At 38.5% G+C, this 21,538-nt stretch overlaps 1 protein-coding gene across 1 annotated transcript in view; it reads left to right on the forward strand.

Moving 5' to 3' along the window:
• The window catches only part of mrpl23 (mitochondrial ribosomal protein L23), a 49,102-nt gene extending 43,159 nt beyond the window's left edge, over positions 1–5,943 (forward strand). The window contains exon 5 of the mRNA XM_020931140.2: positions 3,801–5,943. Coding sequence (XP_020786799.1) covers positions 3,801–3,965 — 165 coding nt within the window. The 3' untranslated portion in view covers positions 3,966–5,943. The remainder of the gene's footprint in view (positions 1–3,800) is intronic.
• The last annotated feature ends 15,595 nt before the right edge of the window (positions 5,944–21,538 follow it).

Below are 21,538 nucleotides of genomic sequence, written 5' to 3' on the forward strand. Positions count from 1 at the left end.
TTTCACACTCTTATATAATAACACTCATATTTTGTAAACCTTTTGTAATTTTTGGCAGTGTTTAAGCTGATAAAGTTAAAACACATGTTCAGATCTAAACCTGCATATTTACGGAGCTTTTATCCAGTCAAAGTCCGCTACAAAATTGATTTCATGGGGCAAATGATCTGGAAATAATTAATGGTAATTTGCTTATTATTGTTGCGTTTGCCATTTTAGCTTAAACTGAAACATTTTTTTTTCATTTGTAACCATTTCATTAGAGCGTGCTGCCCCTGTGTGTATGTTCTGTACATTGATTTATGTTCTGATGAGACTAGGAGAACATTCCTAGACTTTACATGCTTACTTCTCTGTGACAATGTTTTGGTTATATTCAATGTTGCTTCAATGCAGCTCAAACACAGAGACTCTGTTGTGCTTTAGATGAGTGGCAGGTGGATTTAAGTATGAATTCTCAGAAGTAGAAGGTGGTTATAGTTACCTCTTAATGACACCTATAAAGAGATTCTAACTTTTTATTGCGATGTTTAATGATCTGGGCTATAAAAATGTATTTTTAAAAATAAATTAAATTAAAAACATAAGTAAATTAGTCAAAACAAAACAAAGTGCACATTTTATAAGCTATTTATGTGAAACAGCAGTACATGGTTAAACATTATTGGCCCTAATATTGACCCTTGAGGTACCCCAGATGGTTTGCTCATTTGCAGGTTGTATTTCAATTGGAATTCAGTTTGTTTTTTCCCAACTGGCACTGCCACAAATTTAAAATTACTTTATATATATATATATATATATATATATATATATATATATATATATATATATATATATATATATATATATATATATATATATATATACTATATATATATATATATATATATATATATATACTATATATATATATATATATATATATATATATATATATATATATATACTATATATATATATATATATATACTATATATATATATATATATATATATACTATATATATATATATATATATATATATATATATATATATATATATATATATATATATATATATACTATATATATATATATATATATATATATATATATATATATATATATATATATATATACTATATATATATATATATATATATATATATATATATATATATATATATATATATATATATATATATATATATATATATATATATATATATATATACTGGGGAGGCTTTAAAATTAAAGTTAATTTTAAAGCCTCCCCAGTAGGGATGGGCATGATTAGTCGACTAATCGATAATTGATCATTAAAAATTTCGTCGTTTGCGCTCATTTCTAATCGACAGCCGAATGTAGGTTTCTGTGCGTGGATATGAAGCTGCGTCTGACAGCGCAAACACTGGAGTTTCAGTCTCAGGCCCACGTTTGCGCTCTGGCACCTCCTTGGAGACACTGTACTGCTCAGTGAGTGCGTTTACATACATATCTGTATTATAGTGCATGTTTACGCAGTATCCCGGTTACTGCAACATAAAGAGCTGCGCTAAACCTGCAGACGTACGATCTTTAAAAACATCGCAACACACAGAACAGACTCACCTTCAGCATCAACATACCTCTGTCACAGAAAGAACACTCATATTCCACCGAGTCGTGTCCTTTAGTCCGACAGAAGCTGAACCGCATCAGTGCAAAAATGCTTTTTTTTTTTTTTCTCAGTTTAGTTTATGCAAATTAGCCATGCCTTTTTTATTTTATTTTCTGTAAGACTTGGGCAAAGCTGCATTAAACACATTAAAATCTCAAACAGGCTGATGTGGCTCTAGAGTGGTTATATGTTGAAGAGTTGAGTTTATTTATGCAGATTAGTAATAGTAATAATAATGATTATACTTATATATAAAAACACTAATGATTAATCGAAAATCTATCATTAATTCTCCCGACGATCGATTATTAAAATTTCATCGAATGCCCATCCCCACTCCCCAGTTTGGATTGCTAGTTTTTCTAGTGAATTCCTGTTGCTGGGGGCCGGTGGCAGAGGCTTGAGGAAGGTCCGTGGAGTTAAAGGCTAATGATGTGAACTGCACCCACTGACCCCTTCATTTGTGTGTGTGTGTGTGTGTGTGTGTAAGAGTGTGAGAGTGTGTGTGAGAGTGTGAGATGGTGTGTGTGTGCGAGATGGTGTGTGTGTGCGGGGTAGGCTGTAGTGTACTGTACTTTATGGCTGACACAGACTGCCCCGGACCACTGATGCATTAGCTACGACCAGAGATGGGTTGGTATGGAATAAATAATGGATACTATCCTCTCCCTCTGAATAAATCACGACCAGAAAAAATGGAGAGAGATTAAATGTGGGAGAGAGAAACCCAATGTCATACCGGTTGACAGCGTTTGTAGAATTTTGAAAAGAAAAATAGTGACATCCTTATTTAGATGTTCAGTTCAATGCTTCAGAAATGGTCACAAAACAACAAAATCTGATATGACATGTCTCAAAAACACTCCTTAAAGTTTCTAAATTATGCAAAATTGTGAAATCTTGTGATATGTTATAATGTTGTTACCTCACCAATAAAATACCTGGAATTGTCTTTTGTTTTGTTCACACATGTTTGAGTAAATCTGGAGTATTAGTAGGGGTGTGCAAAAATATTGAAATATCGATATACTGTGTTATTTAATGTGATGATACAGTATAGATATTGTGGGCTGCTGTATCGATATATTGCGAAGAGTATTTTTTTGTATATTTTACAAAATTATTTTGTTACAGTACTACACTTTTGTTGCTTGTTCAGTGGAAGGAAACTCATTTATGTGACATATTTGACATTTTCACTGTTTTGATTTAAATGTTTGTGTTTCATATGAACTTTGCACAAGAAGTGGTTTAGTGTAAGATAATGAAAACATAAATAAATTAGTCAAAACAAAGTAAAGCGCATGCTTTATAAGCCTGATTCTCTATTTACGTGAAACATCGGTACATAGTAAAACATCATTGGCCCTAATATTGACCCTTGAGGTACCCCTAAAAGAGTTTTAGTATAACAGCCATGATTTAGCGTTTATTTTTTACGGAACCATATCGAACCAATTTGAAATAAATTTTATTGAATCGAAAGCTCACTGTATCGAGATATGTATCGTATCATGGCCTATGTATCAAGTTATGTATAGTATTGACAACTTTTTTTTTCTTTTACAAGTTTAAAGTATTTTTATTTACATATTTTTTTTTATTTATGTATTTTATTTTGGGCAAGTAAGAAATTTACATTATTTTACAATAAAACATATAACACTCATGAAATCATAGCAGAAATAACAAAAAAAATTAGAGTGGGAAGAAGAAAAGTTTTTTAATCCAACCCTTCTCTTCTGAATGATACCCAGCCCTAATTATGAGTCTGTCTTCATCTCCAAATCTGAAAATACTCTGCTCCACCTTGTGATGTCATGAAGTGGTAGTCATCGAGTTAACAGAGATTGGAAATTCCAGGGCTGAAATGATCCAAATGATTCCAGTGAAGGTGTTTGGAGCTTTAAAACACAGTAGAGCTCTTCCTGTCTTGAGTTTGAGAAAGGAGCTCCGCCTAAATATGCAGAGTTTGTGTGTTAAACATGTGCGAATGAAGCAAAATATGACTCCAGGAATGTTTTGAGACAAGAAAACAACATTAAAACGCAGAAAAATTGCATCATATGGGCCCTTTAACATTGATTTTAAAAAAGCATTAGCTCTCTTTAGCACAGTTCACTAATCATTATTTTGTTTCCTGTCTTTGCATTCATAGGCACAGGGCCAGACGTTTACTTTTCCGGACCTGTTCCCCGACAAGGAGAAGAAGGCTGCGGAGGGCTCGGTGGAGGAGATGCAGGAGAAGTTCATGGAGGACGAGCAGCAAAGGCAGAGACTTGACCCCCGAAGAGGAGGGGTCACTGAGTGGTTTGGACTCTGATACAAACCCACTAACCCAGGAAGCGAATCTGAGCCCGCTTCTCTGTCCAAGCGTGGGCGTCCGGCTGGCAGCAAAAAATATTGATTTACAACGGGCAGCGCTGATGTCACTTTTCTATTTCTGTATGAATCGTGCGTAGCGAAAGGAAGAATGAGCATACAATGTGTAGGAGGGAGCGCACACGGACATCGCTGATCTAACCGGGCCTCGTAATCACAGAAGGGAGAGACTGTCCCGCTGCCATTTTAATAAATCAATCCACCACACAGTCCTTGTCTCCTTGAATGACCTGCTTTTATTGTATCCCTGATTTTATTCTTTGCATTGTCCCCTCCATGTGTCCTTTTTGATATATCATTGCCGCTTCACTGTATTGTATTCACATTTTGGAATCAGATGTAAAAGAAATACTGTGTTTGACAGCTTGTGCATGGTCAATTAGCGTTAGGCTTTCACATGAACTCAACATTTCTCAGTGCGTCTTACTCCTCCACCTCTCCTCTCCTCCCCCTCCTCTGGTTTTGTCACTGCCCTGCCACCCAGAAATGTAACACGGTATTCGCTGTAGCCTGGACTTTCAACTAGCCGAGTTATTTCCTCTTTAAAAGGGCCTATATTACAGAAAATTGACTCCTGATGTACCTGGAGAGAAGCACTAGGCCTAAATATGCAGGGAAATCTGTGTATCATTTGTTCATTTGTTTTTCAAAATAAAAGCGAAAATAAGAAAATTTAAAAAACAACTATTTTCTTCATTGTTTGTCTCCAAGACTAAAATGAAAAAAACAGATAACGATTTGTTTTTTCAGTTTTTGATTTTATGTTTAAATAAATAATGGAAAAAATGGATAACGGCCGTTTCTCATTTCTGTGACTTAAACTGTGATGCTGTATTGATCCAGGACTAAACCAGGACTGAACCAGGACTAAACCGGTCTCTGTCCTGGTGTCAGTCCCGGTCTCAGCCCAGTCTCAGCCCAGTCTCAGTCCTGGTCTGTTCCCAGTCGTAGTCTCCGTCTCAGTCCCTGTATGGTCGTGGTCTCAGTCTTGGTCTCAGTCCTGGTCCTGGTCCTAGTCTTGGTCTGGTCCCAGTTTCAGTCCTGGTTTCAGTCCTGGTCACAGTCCTGGTCCTAGTCCTGGTCTGGTCCCAGTCTCAGTCCTGGTTTCAGTCCTGGTTTCAGTCCTGGTTTCAGTCCTGGTCTCAGTCCTGGTCTCAGTCCTAGTCACAGTCCTGTCTCAGTCCCAGTCTCAGTCCTGGTCTGTTCTCAGTCGTAGTCTCCATCTCAGTCCCTGTATGGTCCTGGTCTCAGTCTTGGTCTCAGTCCTGGTCCTAGTCCTGGTCTCAGTCCCAGTCTCAGCCCAGTCTCAGTCTTGGTCTCAGTCCTGGGCCTAGTCCTAGTCCTGGTCTGGTCCCAGTCTCAGTCCTGGTTTCAGTCCTGGTCCTAGTCTTGGTCTGGTCCCGGTCTCAGTCCTGGGATCAGTCCTGGGATCAGTCCTGGGTTCAGTCCTGGGTTCAGTCCTGGTTTAGTCCTGGTTTAGTCCTGGTTTAGACCTGGTTTAGTCCTGGTTCAGTCCGTATAGGGTGCAGCATAAGTCCAGCATCGCAGTGTGTCACGAAAATGAGAAACAGTATTCATTTAAACACAAAATCGAAAACTGAAAACACGAATCATTATCTGTTTTTTCAATTTGGTTTTGAAGGCAAATGAAATGAAATGTGAATGAAACAAAACAGAACTCCAGGTATGTTTCTGATGAGGAAACAACATCCGAAAAATACGTAATTTGGACTCTTTAAGTAATTCGTTTCGGATCAGTTACAGTAGAAGAGATGAGAGGTTTTGTCAGCAGATCAATGTTGTGACAGTGTATTATTATTTAACAGCTGCTGGAACCAAAAGCCTATCTTATTCCCTGTTTTCTTAAGTTAAAAGTTGTTGAAATAAAAACTATTAAAGCTTCAATTGTCCAAACTGTATTGAGGTTTCTTATTCTTTGTTTTATCTCCCGTGACTGCCTTTGACACTTTTGGAGATGCGTACGTCCCACCAAAAGCCCGTGCCAATGTAGTTTGATAGCTGTTTTGACAAAGTAATGATCTGTTGAGCACTGAGCGTTCTTACCGTAATACAGCCTATAAAAGCACACTGGGACTTTGCTCCATTATGCAAAATAATGGAGGCCAAGGTTACAGTAAGAGTACCCCCACAGCCATGACCGCTAATGCTGGCAGGTCTCGTTGCCTGACCTCTCGAAGCCAACTCAGCTAACACTAAGGAGAATGTCATTGATTTTGTTGGCCTATTATTTTCTTGCCTGTAGAGCGATGTGATTTAAAGGTCCCACGTTACACAAAATAGTCGTCTTTAAAGGTGCAGTATGACAGCTCTGTTTTACATTTGTTCAATCACAGGTGGTTTTATAGCGCAAAAATACCTAGAAAAACATTAATTTTGACTGGGAGCGGGGTTGCCTCTCCACAGATCTGACCCGTAACCAGAGGTGGGGACTTGCAACTCGCGACTTGGACTGGAGTCAGACTTGAGTCACTATTTTTAGGGCTTGAGACTTGACTTGATAAAATGGACTAAGACTTGGGTCTTGACTTGGACTTGAGGACTGCGATTTGAGAAGACTCGATGCTTCTAAAAAAAAAAAAGGTATGTTTTTAGAAAATACTTTTCTCTTTACAGTTGATAAATGCGGTGCTGAATTTTCCAGGAACAAACTGGAACATGTCCCTCCTACTTCCGTTTGTTACTTTGGATGGAACTGAAGTACTGTGATACTCAAATATACTACAGGAACTACAGAAAACCAAAATCCGTTTCAGTGCAGACTACACCACAAATAACTGTTTTGTGTCAAGGCATTTAAAAAAAAAAAAAAAAAAAAAGCATTGCTACAACTCTATAAATATTCATATATAAATATACAGAATTTTTAAGTACAATTTATTTTAAAAGTCATATAAATTGCAAAAATCTAAGCCGTATTTGGTACTTTTTTTGGTTTAAAGACTTGAAATGACTTGAAGCTTGAAGCAGACGACTTGGACTTGATTTGGACTTATGGGGCAGTGACTCGAGACTCGACTTGGACTTTCCTGTATTTGACTTGGGACTTGACTCGGACTTGAGGTCAAAGACTTGAGACTTGTAAAATGACGACTTGGTCCCACCTCTGCCTGTAACTTGGTCTGGTTTGGGTTCCATTGTGATAGAAAGGTTTAATGCCATACTGTGAAACATTCCAGACAAAGCAATAACGTCTCCATGGAGAAAAGCATTTGACGGACCCTTCACCAGAAAAGTTACACAATGCTCTTTAAGTAGGAATGTAATTATATCCAAATCTCTTGGTACGATATTATCACGATATGCATCTCACGGTACGATTTATTGCGATATTTTGAAGTGGCTGATATAATTGTAGATAGGAGACTTTTTTGCCTTTAAAATACCTTGACAAGATTTTGGTGTGAATTATTTCCGTCATAATTCCAATAATTCAAGTAAAAAAAACATTTCTTCATGTTTCTTCACTATTTGGACTCTGACGAACAAAACTACTCTTAAATTAGCTGAAACAATATATAAAAAATCACTTAAAGTATTAGACAAAAAGCCCACAAATTATCACTGTTGCAGAATACTTGACAAATACAAATTCCTAAATTGGGATAACACAATCAAATATGCAGATTTAATTCTGGTTTACAAAGTTTTGAATCATCTTGCTCCACCTCCTCTAAAGGAGTTTGTGAAAAGAAATTCAAATCGCACAACAAGAGCAGTTCTAGAGGCGACTGCTCTGTGCCGTTTAGGAAAAGTACCTTTGGACAAACTCTCTTTTGCTTATCGAGCGGCTCAAACATGGACACAGTGCTGCTCATATACGAGAACTTTCAACACTGGCAGCATTTTCTAAAGCTTTAAAACAGTGGTTATTCAATGGTCAAATATGTCACCATGTTTAACCAATTTATATTTTCTTTTATTTTGAGGGGTTGTTGGTTTAACTCTTGACTTAATTCTTAAACTTCTGACTTTGAACTTCAAATGAACTGTTTGAAACTAATTGTGTGTATAGTGAGTGTGTTGGTGTTGTGTACTTTTGTGTGATTGTTGCTGTACTTTTCCTCGTCCTATAGATGATTTTACATCAACCTGCCGAGGGACTGAAGATGGAAATTAGCCACGTTGGCTATAATCTTTGCATATTTACATTGTTAATGTTCATTAATATGTACTGTCCCTTTACAAATAAATAAAATAAGAAAATAAGAATGTTCATGCGCTGAAATGAATCATGGGATATGTAGTTCCCTATGTTTATAAGATGTTGCTACTATTAAAAAAAGCATTTACGCAAAGGAACTTGTGATTCGATATATTGTGATGCCAAACCGTATTATTGTGAGACTTCTGACGATACGATATCACAATATTTTGGTTATTTTTACTTCCCTAATGTAAAGCCTTGTAAGAATGCTGTTACCTCTTCAAAAACATACCTGCAGTTGTGGTTTATTTCATTCTCATTTGTTTATTTTTACCTTGTCAACATCTCGAAAGCTCAAAAAGCTCTATTCCACCTTGTGATGTCATGTAGTGGCAGTTTTCACGTTAACATCTTCCTTTTAGCTTTAGTTCAGAAGAGATTAGCAACCACAAGGCTGAAATTCAAATCCAGATGTTTCTAGTGAAAGTGTGTGGAGTTTAAAAACACAGTGGAGCACTTCCTGTATAACCACATGCCATCATCAGTGTTTTCAGTTTGAGAGAAGAACTTTGGGCTTAAACTTAAACATGTGTGAATGAAACAAAACACAACTCGGGGCTTGTTTTTGACGAGGAAACAACATTATAACACCAGAAAAAAGCGAACAAAAATAGGCCTTTTAACAGCAAGAACTGTGTAACACTGCTGTCTTGTGCTTTCACTTTCTCTGTATTTCCTCATCTTTTCTACCCAGCACGGACCTCCCGACAAACAGCTGCTTCGACCAACAGGGACCTCATCCTAATTCCTGCAAAACTCTCCGCCTGAGCAGACCCCACAAGTAAACTGGAAGGAGAATAGCAGCATTTGCCAAGTAATATCTGTTTTCTGCTGCTTCCAGACTCAGAACATATGCCTTCCAAAGTCAGATAAACTCGTATGTACTTTCCTCATCGACACGGCGTTCGCATGCCGACAGTGTGTCTTTAAAGGTACACTGTGTAACTTTTATGATGGGGGGGGTCATTGCTCTGTCTGGAATGTTCCACAGTGTGACGTTAAGCAGCTCTAAGTCGCGTTTATTCAGTTACAGGTGGTTTTAAAGCTCAAAAATACCTAGAAAAACAACAATCTGACTGCGAGCGGCGTCGCCTCTCCACAGATCTGGTTTGGTTTCCATGAAGATAGAAAGGTTTAATGCCATACTGTGGAACATTTCAGACAAAGCAAGAACATCTTCATGGAGAAAAGCAGCCAGAAAAGTTACGTAATGTAGCTTTAGTGTGTTTTTCTTTCACCCTGATAGTGCAGAGTGATTGAGTAACTCTGCATTATTAGTCTATATAATGCTCTGTTCCACCCTGTGATGTCATGAAGTGGTAGTTTTCAAGTTAATGTCTACCTTTTACCTTTTGTTCAGTAGACAACTTTTTTTTTTTTTTTTTTTTTGGCATATTGTCTTCTTACCTGGAATGTCTTAACCCAGTAGAGCAATGTGATTTAAAGGTGCACTGTGCAACTTTTCTTTTGGAGGGTCCGTTACCTGCTTGTTTCCATGGAGATGTTAACTGCTTTCTGTAGAATATTCCATGGTATGACATTAAACATATCCATCTAGTATTTATTCATTACAGGAGTTTCCTCAAAAATGAAATAATTCCTTCTGTGAATAGGGGCGACTCTCCACAGATCTGAACTGTAATGTTGCGTAGTGCTTAAAGCTGTGCAATTAATTGAATTTTAATCACAATTTCAATTTGTGTCTCAAACAATCTCAAAACTCTTATAATTGAGTTGAAATGATTTAACTGAACAAAGTTTATTTTGGGATATTTTTTAATATAAATAAGTAGATTTATGTTATTTGTTTAAATACAGAGAACATTTATCTATGTTTTTCTATGCCTTATTTCATATTCAGAGTCTATTTTATTCATTTTATGTTTTATGTATTGCAAAACTGCTCTAAGGTACATATTTGTAGCCTACATTTATTATCAATTTGAAAGTTTTTAAGAGAGAAATGCTGAAAACATGCATCGTGTAACTAAAAAATAATAAGAGTGTAACAATATCCAAGTCTCACGATACGATATCGTCACGGTATGAACCTCATGGTACGATATTTATTGTGTATCATGGGAAAGCTCACGATATGGTGGGGAGGCTCACGATTAGAGATGTAACAATATCCAAATTATCTTATAAATATCTGGGTATTTTCACGATATATATCTCATGGTATGATATTTATTGCAATATTTTGTGGAGGATAAACAAATGCCTTGACAAGACTTAATTCAAAGAACTAAGACTTAAAAGTGCTTAGAACTGTTATTTCTTCTTGTAGTCTGCACTGAAACGGAGCAAAGGATCATGGTCTATGTAGTTCTCAATGTCTTTTTTTTAGCTGTTGCTCCACCATAACTCTTAATTTAAGCAAAGACACTTGTAATTTGATATATTGTGATGGTCCACGATATTATTGTGAGAACTTTGACAATACGATATCACAATATTTTGGTTATTGTATTGTTACATCCCTAAAAAATAATCATCTGAATAATCGTGATAATGATTTTTTCCATAGCCGAGCAACTTTAGTAACGCTGTAACCTGCTTGTCTCCTTTGTGATTGATAGTTTTAATCTATACTGTGGAACATTCAAGACAAAACGATAACATCTCCATGGAGACAAGCAGGTAGCGGAGCCTCCACCAGAAAATTTGTGCATTTTTAAAGCTCCTGTCTTACACAAAATGGAGATCATTGTCATCAGTAAAGGTGCACGGTGTGACTTTTTGGTTACGTAAGACACAGAACCTTCCAGAGCGCGATAAACTTGTATGTGCTTTCCCCATCGACCTGGTGTTAGCGTGCTGACAGTGCGTCTTTAATGTGTCTCTTTTGCCCTGATAGCGGTGAGTGATCTCCTCTCCTTATCAGATTACGCATTGTGAAGAATGAGGACACACACTGAGCCTATTGTCTTGTCTTTTATATAGGCCATATAAACAGACTATTAAGAGATAGTAAAATAAACTGCCGTAAAACGTGATCAGAGGCTTAAGGAGGAGATAATGTGAGTTTAAGTGACAGTTTGTACGGTTGGAAGTGGCGCATATCCATACTCTTAACTACAGTAGATAACGGTCAGCCTGCCCCCAGCGTAAAACCAATGAAATGTAATGCGTTTGACAGCACAAATGGAGTCACATGAGGATAAAATGGACTTTAATGAAGACATATTACGCGTACTGTGGTATTAAGATGCGTATATTTATAGTTTCACATTTTCTTCACTGTAAACTGCAATACTGGGATCAGCCCTATGTTTCCTCAGCCTTATGTTCCCTTATTTCTAAGATGTTTCTCAAAATTAGGGCCCGACTGATAAGGATTTTTTTGCGGCTACAGATAAAATGGAAGTTAGAGGTGCTGATAGCTGATATAAAAGCTGATTTTGTGATGTAAAATAAAATAAAATTCACTGTAAATCTTTTATTGATTATAAAACTTAGGTCTGGCTCTACTGGATTTTAAATTTGGTTTATTTAGGCAACATTTATTGTTATTCTACCTCTTTATAGTCATATTTAAAGACTGTAGATTGGCCTAATGACATTTTTGCATCTCATTCTAGCCAGTAAAGAAAGTAAGTAAACTACCGCTCTTAGCCTTTAACAGTAAATGCGTGCTCGCCATGGTAAATAATTATATACGTAAATGTCAATCATTCACACCTCTGTTCACAGCTCATTTACATATCAATGCAGGTCGAGTAACGTGTACAGCAGAGATGCGTGGATTGCGGTTACAGCCGCGGTGTCCACGGCTAAACTGCGGGTTTAATATTACAATTAATATTTTAATTAAATTCGGGTGGGAAGCGGTTTAACTATACTCAAATAAAAAATATATATATATATTACAGCCTATATTGTTAAGTGTTATGAGATATGCGTCTTTACTCCTATGTGCAATGTTTAGAGTGGCGTGTGGTGTGAGCGTGAGTGAGTGACTGCGTGCGCACCCCCGAGCCACGCGCTTCTTGAATGGGCCCGCGGAGCGTACGGGTGTTTATGTTTTACTGTATGTGAAATGATTGGTTGGAAGGCGACCGAAGTGAGTCAGGAAGCAGTTGCCCTGTTATTTAGTGCATCACGGCAAATAAAGCCACGATTCTTGAGCAATGAACTGGCGCGTTTATTGAGCCCACGCTCTCACGGTGAGGTTCCGAACAGGGAGTTAAACCCTGAGCAACGAGCGGCGTTTTGTTACGGACAATTAAGAATGCGAACATGCACGTTGAGCGAATTTTGGAATGAATGAGCTATAGAGTTTGCATTTTTATCGAGGCTCTTTAGTTTGTTTGCTATATGATTGTTCTAAAATCTAAAATCAATCGGCGGATGGCGGGCGAGTGCGGTTTTGAAAATTTGTCTAAACCTTGGGTGCAAATGGATCGCGGGCGGATGATGAGTTTTGAGTCACGGTTGCGGATGAAAAAATAGCCCATCCGCGCATCTCTAGTGTACAGCAACTTTAGTCACTTTGCACTAGGCCAGCGTCAGAGAAAACAGGCTGTTCATGTGTGGGAGCTACAGCAGCTAATCTCTATCCAATGAGAAAGAACCACAAGTAGCTTCAAAAACCGACACATTTGCGACACTCAGCGCTCATACAGGCTCCTCTCAGATCACAAGTCTTCACAAATAAGTTCGATAAAAAACAAGCAGTAGTTTTGTTGCTGGCGTAAACTGCTCTGAAGTTAAATGTATTTATAGTCAGTCAGTATCGTGGATCAGACACACGAGCGTTTAAAGCAGCGACTCAGTGTTGCGCACATGGATCCAGTAAGTGCACGTGAGTCTCTGGGGGGTTGCGTTCAGGGACAGTAAGGCGTCACGCACAGACGAATGACTCCGCAGATAAATATTGATGCGACATCACATATTAGGACATTTATCTGTCTGTAAATCGGACAGTCTGAGAGTATAAATAAAAAACAAAACAAAACAAAAAAACAACAAAAAACAACAACTTAGAAATGAGGGAACATAAGGCTGAGGGAACATAGACACGTTCTCACAATATTGATCTAAAATAATAAAACTGCACTAAGTAACTTTTGGGTTATCCCATCCAATCAATCCAATCCACTGTATTTATTTAGCACATTCAGTTTTCAAAGAGTTTCTAACGTGCTGCACAGACAAATTAATACATCAAATCATAAATAAAAACAATAAATAAAATACACAGAGGGCCACCTAACTCATGTGGTGTTAAAAGGTTAGGGGTCCATCACCTTCTTGTTTCATTCCTCTGCTTCAAATGTTCCACAGTATGACTTTAAACAGCTCTACCTTACATGTATTCAATTACAGGTGGTATTGTTGCTTAAAAATACCTACAGAAACAGGCATTCAGACTGTGAGCAGGGTCGCAACTCCACAGATCTGACCTGTAACTTGGCCTGGTTTGGTCCCCATGATGATAGAAAAGTTTAATTAATGCCATACTGTGAAACATTTCGGACAAAGCAGTAACATCTCCACAGAGAATAGAAGCTGACGGACCCTACACCAGAAAAGTTACACAATGCATCTTTAATAATAGAATCCAACCCTATTCAAAACTAAAGAACTGCCTTTTTTATTATTATTTTTTTTTTATTGTTGAAAAATGTGTGTGAGGCATTTTTATTTTATTTTATATATGATCTGGAGTCTGAAATCTATAGGCAAGGCAAGTTTATTTGCATAGCACAATTTGTACACAAAGTAATTCAAAGTGCTGAATAAGAAATACATTAAAATTGAGATTTGTGAATTTATTTTGGGCAATTAAGAAATTTACATTCTTTTACAATGGAACATATAACATTAATGAAATCATAGCAGAAATAACAACAACAAAAAAATTTTAAAATTGGCCCAAAAAGGAGTGGGAAGAAGAAAACTTATTTAACCCCACCCCCCTCTTCTAATCTAAAACATTGGGCTTTCTTTGGAATTTTTCAGAAATTTTACATGAAACTAAAATTACAAACAAATGAAAACACAAAGAATCATGATAAAATTAAAAAGAAAGAGAGACATTAAATAAGAGAGAAAACCTTTAAGTCATATGCACAGCTGAACAGAAAAGAGCCTGGATTTAAACAGAGTCAAAGTAAAGACAATCACTTTAGAATAACCAAAAAACTGGATTTTTTTTAGAGTTCTCATGTCTCCAAGGCAGAAATACAACTTTGGGTAAGCCAAGGAAAGATTTAAACCACTGAACATGGTTTAAATCTCATAAAAATAATTTTGCATGATATGTCCCTTTAAAATTAGTCATTCTGTCTGACTAGTCACGATCATCTGGTTTCTCCAATCATTTGTAATAATAAAAAAGAGCTTGCATGTTCAAGTACTTGGTGTTCCTCGTTTTTATGTTGCATGCTAAAAAGACTATCAGGTCAAATGATGCAAAATATTATCAACCATAAAGTACAAAACTTCAAGAGCAGAGTGGAAACTCTTATGAGAAGGGAACGGGCTGAAGCCTTTAAGATCCATAAATCCACACTAATAATAAGCTACCTGTGGTTTTCAGTTTTAATATGGCTGCTGTCAATATTAATTATTAGTGGACGTAATGGTTTCTGGTTCTCCGATTGTAAATTTTTATTATAGTATGGGTCAAAAGTTTGGACACACCCTGCTGTTCAGTGTTTTTAAAGTTAAATGATGTAACTACTAAATAATTTTTGTATTTTCTATTCAAATCCTTAAAATAGCCACCCGCTGCTTTGTTGAGAACACTGCAAAACCTCGACTTTCTCTCAGTGATCTTCTTGGTGAAGTACCCTGAAATGGTTTGCTCTTCGCAGCAATGTGTTTTAAAGATCCTTTATGACACAAAATTGATTCTTTTTTTCTTTAATCATGTTCATCATTGTTACCTCCTCCTGTGTTTAGTTTCATTCACACATGTTTGAGTAATCCTTTATTATGAGTCTGTCTACATCTCCAAAGCTCTAAATGCTCTGTTCCAACTTGTGATGTCATGTAGTGGTAGTTTTCAAGTTAACAGCTTTTACCTTTAGTTGAGTAGGGGTTGGCAATTCCAGGGCTGAAATTATCTAAAAGATAATGATTACATATATATATATATATATATATATATATATATATATATATATATATATATATTTTTTTTTTTTTTTTTGTTGTTGACAGCACTGCAAAAACTTTGGCTTTCTCTTAATGCGCTTCATGATGAATTCTCCTGAAATGGTTTTTACTTCCTGGGTTTTCCCCGGGGCCTCGTTCCTGTGAAACATTCCGAGAACACCCCTGGAACAGATGCCCGAGCCACCTCAACTGGCTCCTCTCAACATGGAGGAGCAGCGGCTCTACTCCGAGCTCCTCATGTGTGACTGAGCTCCTCACCCTATCTCTAAGGGAGCGCCCAGCCACCCTGCGAAGGAAACTCATTTCGAGCGCTTGTATCCGCGATCTCGTCCTTTCGGTCACTACCCAGAGCTCATGACCATAGGTGAGAGTAGGAACGAAGACTGACCGGTAAATCGAGAGCTTCACCTTTTGACTCAGCTCCCTCTTCACCACAACGGTTTGATACAGCGACCGCATCAATGCCGACGCTGCACCGATCCGCCTCCCCTCACTCGTGAACAAGACCCCGAGATACTTGAACTCACCCACCCGGAGAGGGCAAGCCACCTTTTTCCGGTTGAGAACCATGGCCTCGGACTTCGAAGAGCTGATCCTCATCGCAGCCGCTTCACACTCGGCTGCAAACCGCCCCAGTGCACATTACAGGTCCTGGCTTGATGAAGACCCTGGACACGCTGGAGGGACTATGTCTCTGGGCTGGCCTGGGAACGCCTTGGAGTCCCCTCGGAGGAACTGGAGGAAGTGTCCGGGGTGAAGGAAGTCTGGGAGTCCCTGCTTAGACTGTTGCCCCCACAACCCAGCCCTGGATAAGCAGAAGAAAATAAATTAATGGATGGTTTTCACTTCACAGCTGTGCCACAAGGATCAAGAAATGCCAAAAGTGCAAACCAGGGCTTTTTATTTTATTTTTTTTATCTCTGAGTTATTTTGAATGAATGCTTTTCCATATGTGTCCATTCATAATTTTGATGCCTTCATTGACAATCCACAATGTAAAAAAATTTGGGAAATAAAAGAAGAAATATTAACAAAAGTGTATCCAAACTTTTGACTTGTATTATAAGTAGAACAAGACATTTTAGTGTTTGGAAGCTCTCTCTTTCTGTTTCTTTTCCTCTTTCTCCCTCTCTGTCTCTGCTTTCTTTAGAAGCTTGACAAGACTTAATGATTTATCGTTTAATATTTTCCCTGATAACCCTATCTTACTCGTCTTAGCTGGACAAATCCTGCCTTTAACTTCCTTTCAGCAGAGGGCCTTCAGCAGAAATCAAAGCCAAATGTAGCGCTGCTGTCTGCAATTCTCCGTCTCTCCCACATGGAAGTCTTTGGTTTATTAAGGCCGTACATGTCTCCTGTGTAAATATATAGTGTGACACCCCTGCTGTAAAAATGAATGGCTTCTAAGAGTCTTTTTTCTTGACAGAGATTCTTGCCCCGGTCTTCTCGTCCTCTTCTCCCCATGCCTCTGCTTTCTCATCATACCTAATAAAAAGCTATGAGCACTGAGTGTTTCCCTCCTGTCTGTACAGCTGGCAGCCATTTCCTTGTTTGTTAACACAGTGTTCTCCAGCCTGTCAGATGACTGCATGGCCCGTGTGGAGAGGGGAGCGAGAGCCTGGAAGCTGCACCAAACTTTTCCCACCTGAACTGAAAATTAGCCTGAAGGCTGCAGATTATAGAGATCTGTGCGTTCATAAAGTTGCATTGTGTAACTTTTTGTGGGGGCGAGGTTCAAATTAAGAACTAACAATGAATGACTGAAGGCTGCAGACTTTAGAGACTTTTTTTTTTAAGAGATAAATAAAATAACACCAGTAGTTGAATAAATGCAAGACAAATTTGTTTAAAGTTGTATTGTGTTTTTGTGGGGGCAAGATCCAAATGTCTTTCGCCTGAACTAAGAATTAGACTGACATTGAAGGCTGCAGACTTTAGAGACTTTTTTTTTTTTTTTTTTAAGATATAAGCAATAAATAACACCAGTAGTAGAATAAATGTGAGACAAATTAGTTTAAAATTTCATTTTGTAACTTTTTGTGGGGGGCGAGATCCCGGAAGTGGCACCAAACTTTTCCCACCTGAATTGAAAATAAGACTGAAAAAACTGAAGACTGCAGACTTTAGAGACTTTTTAACTTTTATTTTTAAAGAGTTAAGCAATAAATAACACCAAAAGTTGAATAAATGCAAGACAAATTTGTTTAAAGTTGCATTGTGGGGGTGCGAGGTCGTGAAAGCGGCACCAAACTTTCCCACCTGAACTGAAAATGAGACTGAAGGCTGCAGACCAGACACGTCAAACTCAGGCCCGGGGACCAAATTTGGCCCGCAATACAATTATATCTGGCCCACAAGATCATATCAAATATGTATTAGAGCTGTCTCTGCATATGGCTATACATATATGTTGCTATAAGAGATTAAACATTATTTATTTAAAAAAATGTTGTTGTTATTATTTTTATAATTATATTAATGAAAAATCAACTGTGGATTCAAATGTTTTATTGGCTGTCAGGTTGCAGTGTAAACGGATTATGTGATTTATGAGGCTTTTTAATTTCGCACAAAGTTTTCGCAATATCGGTTCGCCGCAAAAGAAAGTCGGTTTTTGAGGTCGCGGAAAAGGAGCGAAGACAAAAGTGATTCTTGGAGATTCCTTCGAGTCTCGGTCTAAAAACAGACCTCTAAACGTCAACAGTGATTCTACGCGCACAAGGACGTCGCTGTCTACAAAAAAGAAGAGAAAACATGCAGATATTGTTAAAAATTTCAGTAAATATTTAGTTTGGTCCACGACTTAGTCCCAGCTGCAGACTTTAGAGACTTTTTTTTTTTTAAGAGATAAACAATAAATAACGCCAATAGTTGAATAAATGCAAGGTGTAACTTTTCTGGCTCAGGGTGTTATTGTTGTTTCCCCAGTCTGTCAGATGACTGCATGGCCCATGTGGATCCTGAAACCTGCATCATATTTTTCCCACCTGCACTGAGGCTGAGACTGAAGCCTGCACATTACAGAGATGCTTAAAGGTACATTGTGTAACTTTTCTGGTGGATGGTCTGTCAAAAGCTTTTCTCCATGAAGATGTTTCACTAAACCTTCATGCAGATCAAACCAGACCAAGTTACAGGTCAGGTCAGCGCTTTGGAGAGGCAGCCCCACATGAACAATAAATAACACTAGTAGCTGAATAAATGCAAGGCAGATTAGTTTAAAGCTGCAATGTGTAACTTTTCTGGTGGAGGTTTCTTTTTTCTGTGGTTAATGCAGTGTTCTCCAGCGTGGCCCGTGTGGAGAGGGGAACGAGAGCCTGGAAGCTGCACCAAATTTTTCCCGCCTGAATTGAAAATGAGACTGAGACTGAAGGCTGCAGATTATAGAGCTGCATTTTCTCTTAAAGGTGTATTGTGTAATTTTTGCTTTTCTCTGTTATTGCTTTGTCTGGAATGTTTCACAGTATGGTATTAAACCTTTCTATCTTCATGAGACCAGACCAAACCAAGTTACAGGTCAGATCTGTGGAGAGGCGACACCGCTCACAGTCAGAAAGCCTGTTTGTCTAGGTATTTTTCAGCTGTAAAACCACCTGTAATTGAATAAATGTGAGGCAGAAGTGTTTAATGTCATACTGTGGAACATTCCAGGCAGAGCAATGAGATCTCCATAGAAACAAGCAAGTGCCAGAGCGCAAACCAAATAGTGCACTGCTGCTGGAGGGTCCGCCACAAGTTTGTCTTGTGCCTAGGATGTTCCACAGTATGGCCCGTACATTTATGAATCTCCATGGAGACTCACAAGTCAAATTACAGGTTAGATTTGTGGAGAAGCGACCCCAATTACAGGAAGAATAAATGTTTTTTTTAATATATATTTGAGCAATAAATAACACCTGTAGTTGAATAAATGCAAGACAGTATCTATCTACCATTTATTCAGTTACAGGTGGTTTTAGAGCTAAAAAATAATCAGAAAAACAGGCATTCTGACTGTGAACGTGGTCGCCTCTCCACAGATCTGACCTGTAATTTGGTCTGGTTTGGTCTCCATGAAGATAGAAAGGTTTAATACCATATTGTGAAACATTTAAGACAAAGCAATAACATCTCCATGGAGAAAAGCGTTTGACGGACCCTCCTCTGGAAAAGTTACACAATGCACCTTTAAAGAAGATGCACCATGTATTGTAATGCGCCGCACGTTGTACAGGGGAGGCGGGGGCGATGGGAGCATGTGAGATGGGGAAAGTAACGCAGTGTGGGAGCAGATAGAGGTGAAGGGAAAAAAGATGACATCACTGAGAAAAAGCTGAGCTGGATTTAAGGGCTCCCGGATGAAAGCGCTGCACTCCCACCATGCACCATCTCCGGCTGTCTTTTATCCTCTGCGCTTTGAGATGTACAGTGCAGGTCGTGTTCTAGCCCTACATGGAGAGTTAATGGACGGGGGTTGAATATTTCAAACAGTCCTTCAGCTCTGCTCCTCTTCCTCCTGTCTCTCCTCTCTCCTTCCTTTTTCCTCCTGGTGCATTAGTCAAGTGCACATATGACCTTGTTTTTTGCTGGTGCAGTCCACATTTGGAGTGTGCACAATGACATCATGATTTATTTTGGGGATCAGAGGATTAGTGGCAGTGCAGTGAGAATCCTTCCCTGGGGTTAGGGCCTCTAGCCCTGTGTTGTAGGATCAGTTTCACCTGAAAAGTCTTCAGTGTCTTAAAATTGTCATGGTTTTTGTGTCTCTTTGAGATAACAAGTTTACCATTTCCACCTGGACACACAATGTATCGACTGGGAAAATGGTTCAAAAGGTCTTTTGATTCACTTGAGTCAGTCCATCTCCATCTGCCTGTAAAGACACACCCTGGTGCAGTTACAGAGTTACTAGCAGGATGGCCGGTGCAGATGCACACACTTAGTTCACTAAGACAACCCGGGCAGCCTGCTGAGGATTCTGACGGCCTCTTTTGGACCAGAGCCATGCACATTCCTCCTTCCCCAGGTTGCCATTGGTTCATCTGAGCCCAGCCTGTGTACTCTGTCACCCCGAAAGTGTGTATGTGAGTGTGTGATCCTGTACTGCATGCACCCTTACATAAAAAAGTCTTTTCCTTTTCCAAGAATTTACTACACACACATGTGTGCGATGCTCGTAGCTCCCTGTGAGCGGCTCACACATACGAGTGTACCCTGAAGTGGCCCCTCAGTGTGTGTATACAGTCATACTGTACTCACATCTATAGTGCTGCTGGCCTCACGCCAGGACCAACACCACAAGAGGACATTGTGGAAAACATGTGGATGGCCTGTTTATTGTTGAATCAAGAAGTATAAAGGACTAGTGTTTTATTCTTCTGTATCAGGGGTAATGATTTAATAATGTTTATTTAAGGCTTCCACCAAAGACACCTGTAACAAAGAGATTCAGTCAGAATTCATACATGTATTAATGATTATGGTTATTATGAATGAAACGATCCATCAAAGCTGCTGCATTAGTGATGATGAACTGATAACGATAATCCAACTCGTCTGCTTTGTTTGTCCGTTGTTGGACTTTTGTTTATTGGTATAAATAAACATGTTTCTATCTCAAACCTACTCTAAAACAGAGATCTGTGTTGATACAGTTGTATATATTTCTAATTAGAAGTTCAGACTGGCTGCAGGTGACGGAGCGGGGTGTCTCTGTTTGGAGAACATTTTGTTCTGCAGGGCTTTGTATGTAGGATCATATTGCTTCCATATTCCTCTGTTCCTCTATTGGCCTTAAAGTAAACAAAGACCACTCTCTGAAGTTTGAACTGATCCCTACAGCCCTTGATACTCTTCCTCCTTCACTGCAGACACATCCCAACGTCAATTAGTGTGAATTAAGAGTTCTGACCATTGACAGCACATGGCAGCCTGTATGACCTAATGGACTCTGGTCAGCTCTTTCATCTGTTTGCTCTTTGCAGTTTGTTTGTGGCCAAAGAGAAAAGGAGCAGCTATTGTTTTTCTTGTGATTCTTTGCTTGTTGAACATAGTTTGTCCTGTCGCTGCTTTGCATATCTCCAGTCACCTCAGGCTCTCCCGCTGGGTGGTCCTCCTTGTGCTCCCAGCTGTGACATTTACTGCATCTTAAACTACTGCATCCACACTGTACATACAATATA

The sequence above is a fragment of the Boleophthalmus pectinirostris genome, unplaced genomic scaffold (assembly GCF_026225935.1).
Source record: "Boleophthalmus pectinirostris isolate CB_2022bp ecotype Guang Dong unplaced genomic scaffold, ASM2622593v1 HiC_scaffold_2, whole genome shotgun sequence".
In the NCBI taxonomy this organism is placed as follows: Eukaryota; Metazoa; Chordata; class Actinopteri; order Gobiiformes; family Gobiidae; genus Boleophthalmus; species Boleophthalmus pectinirostris.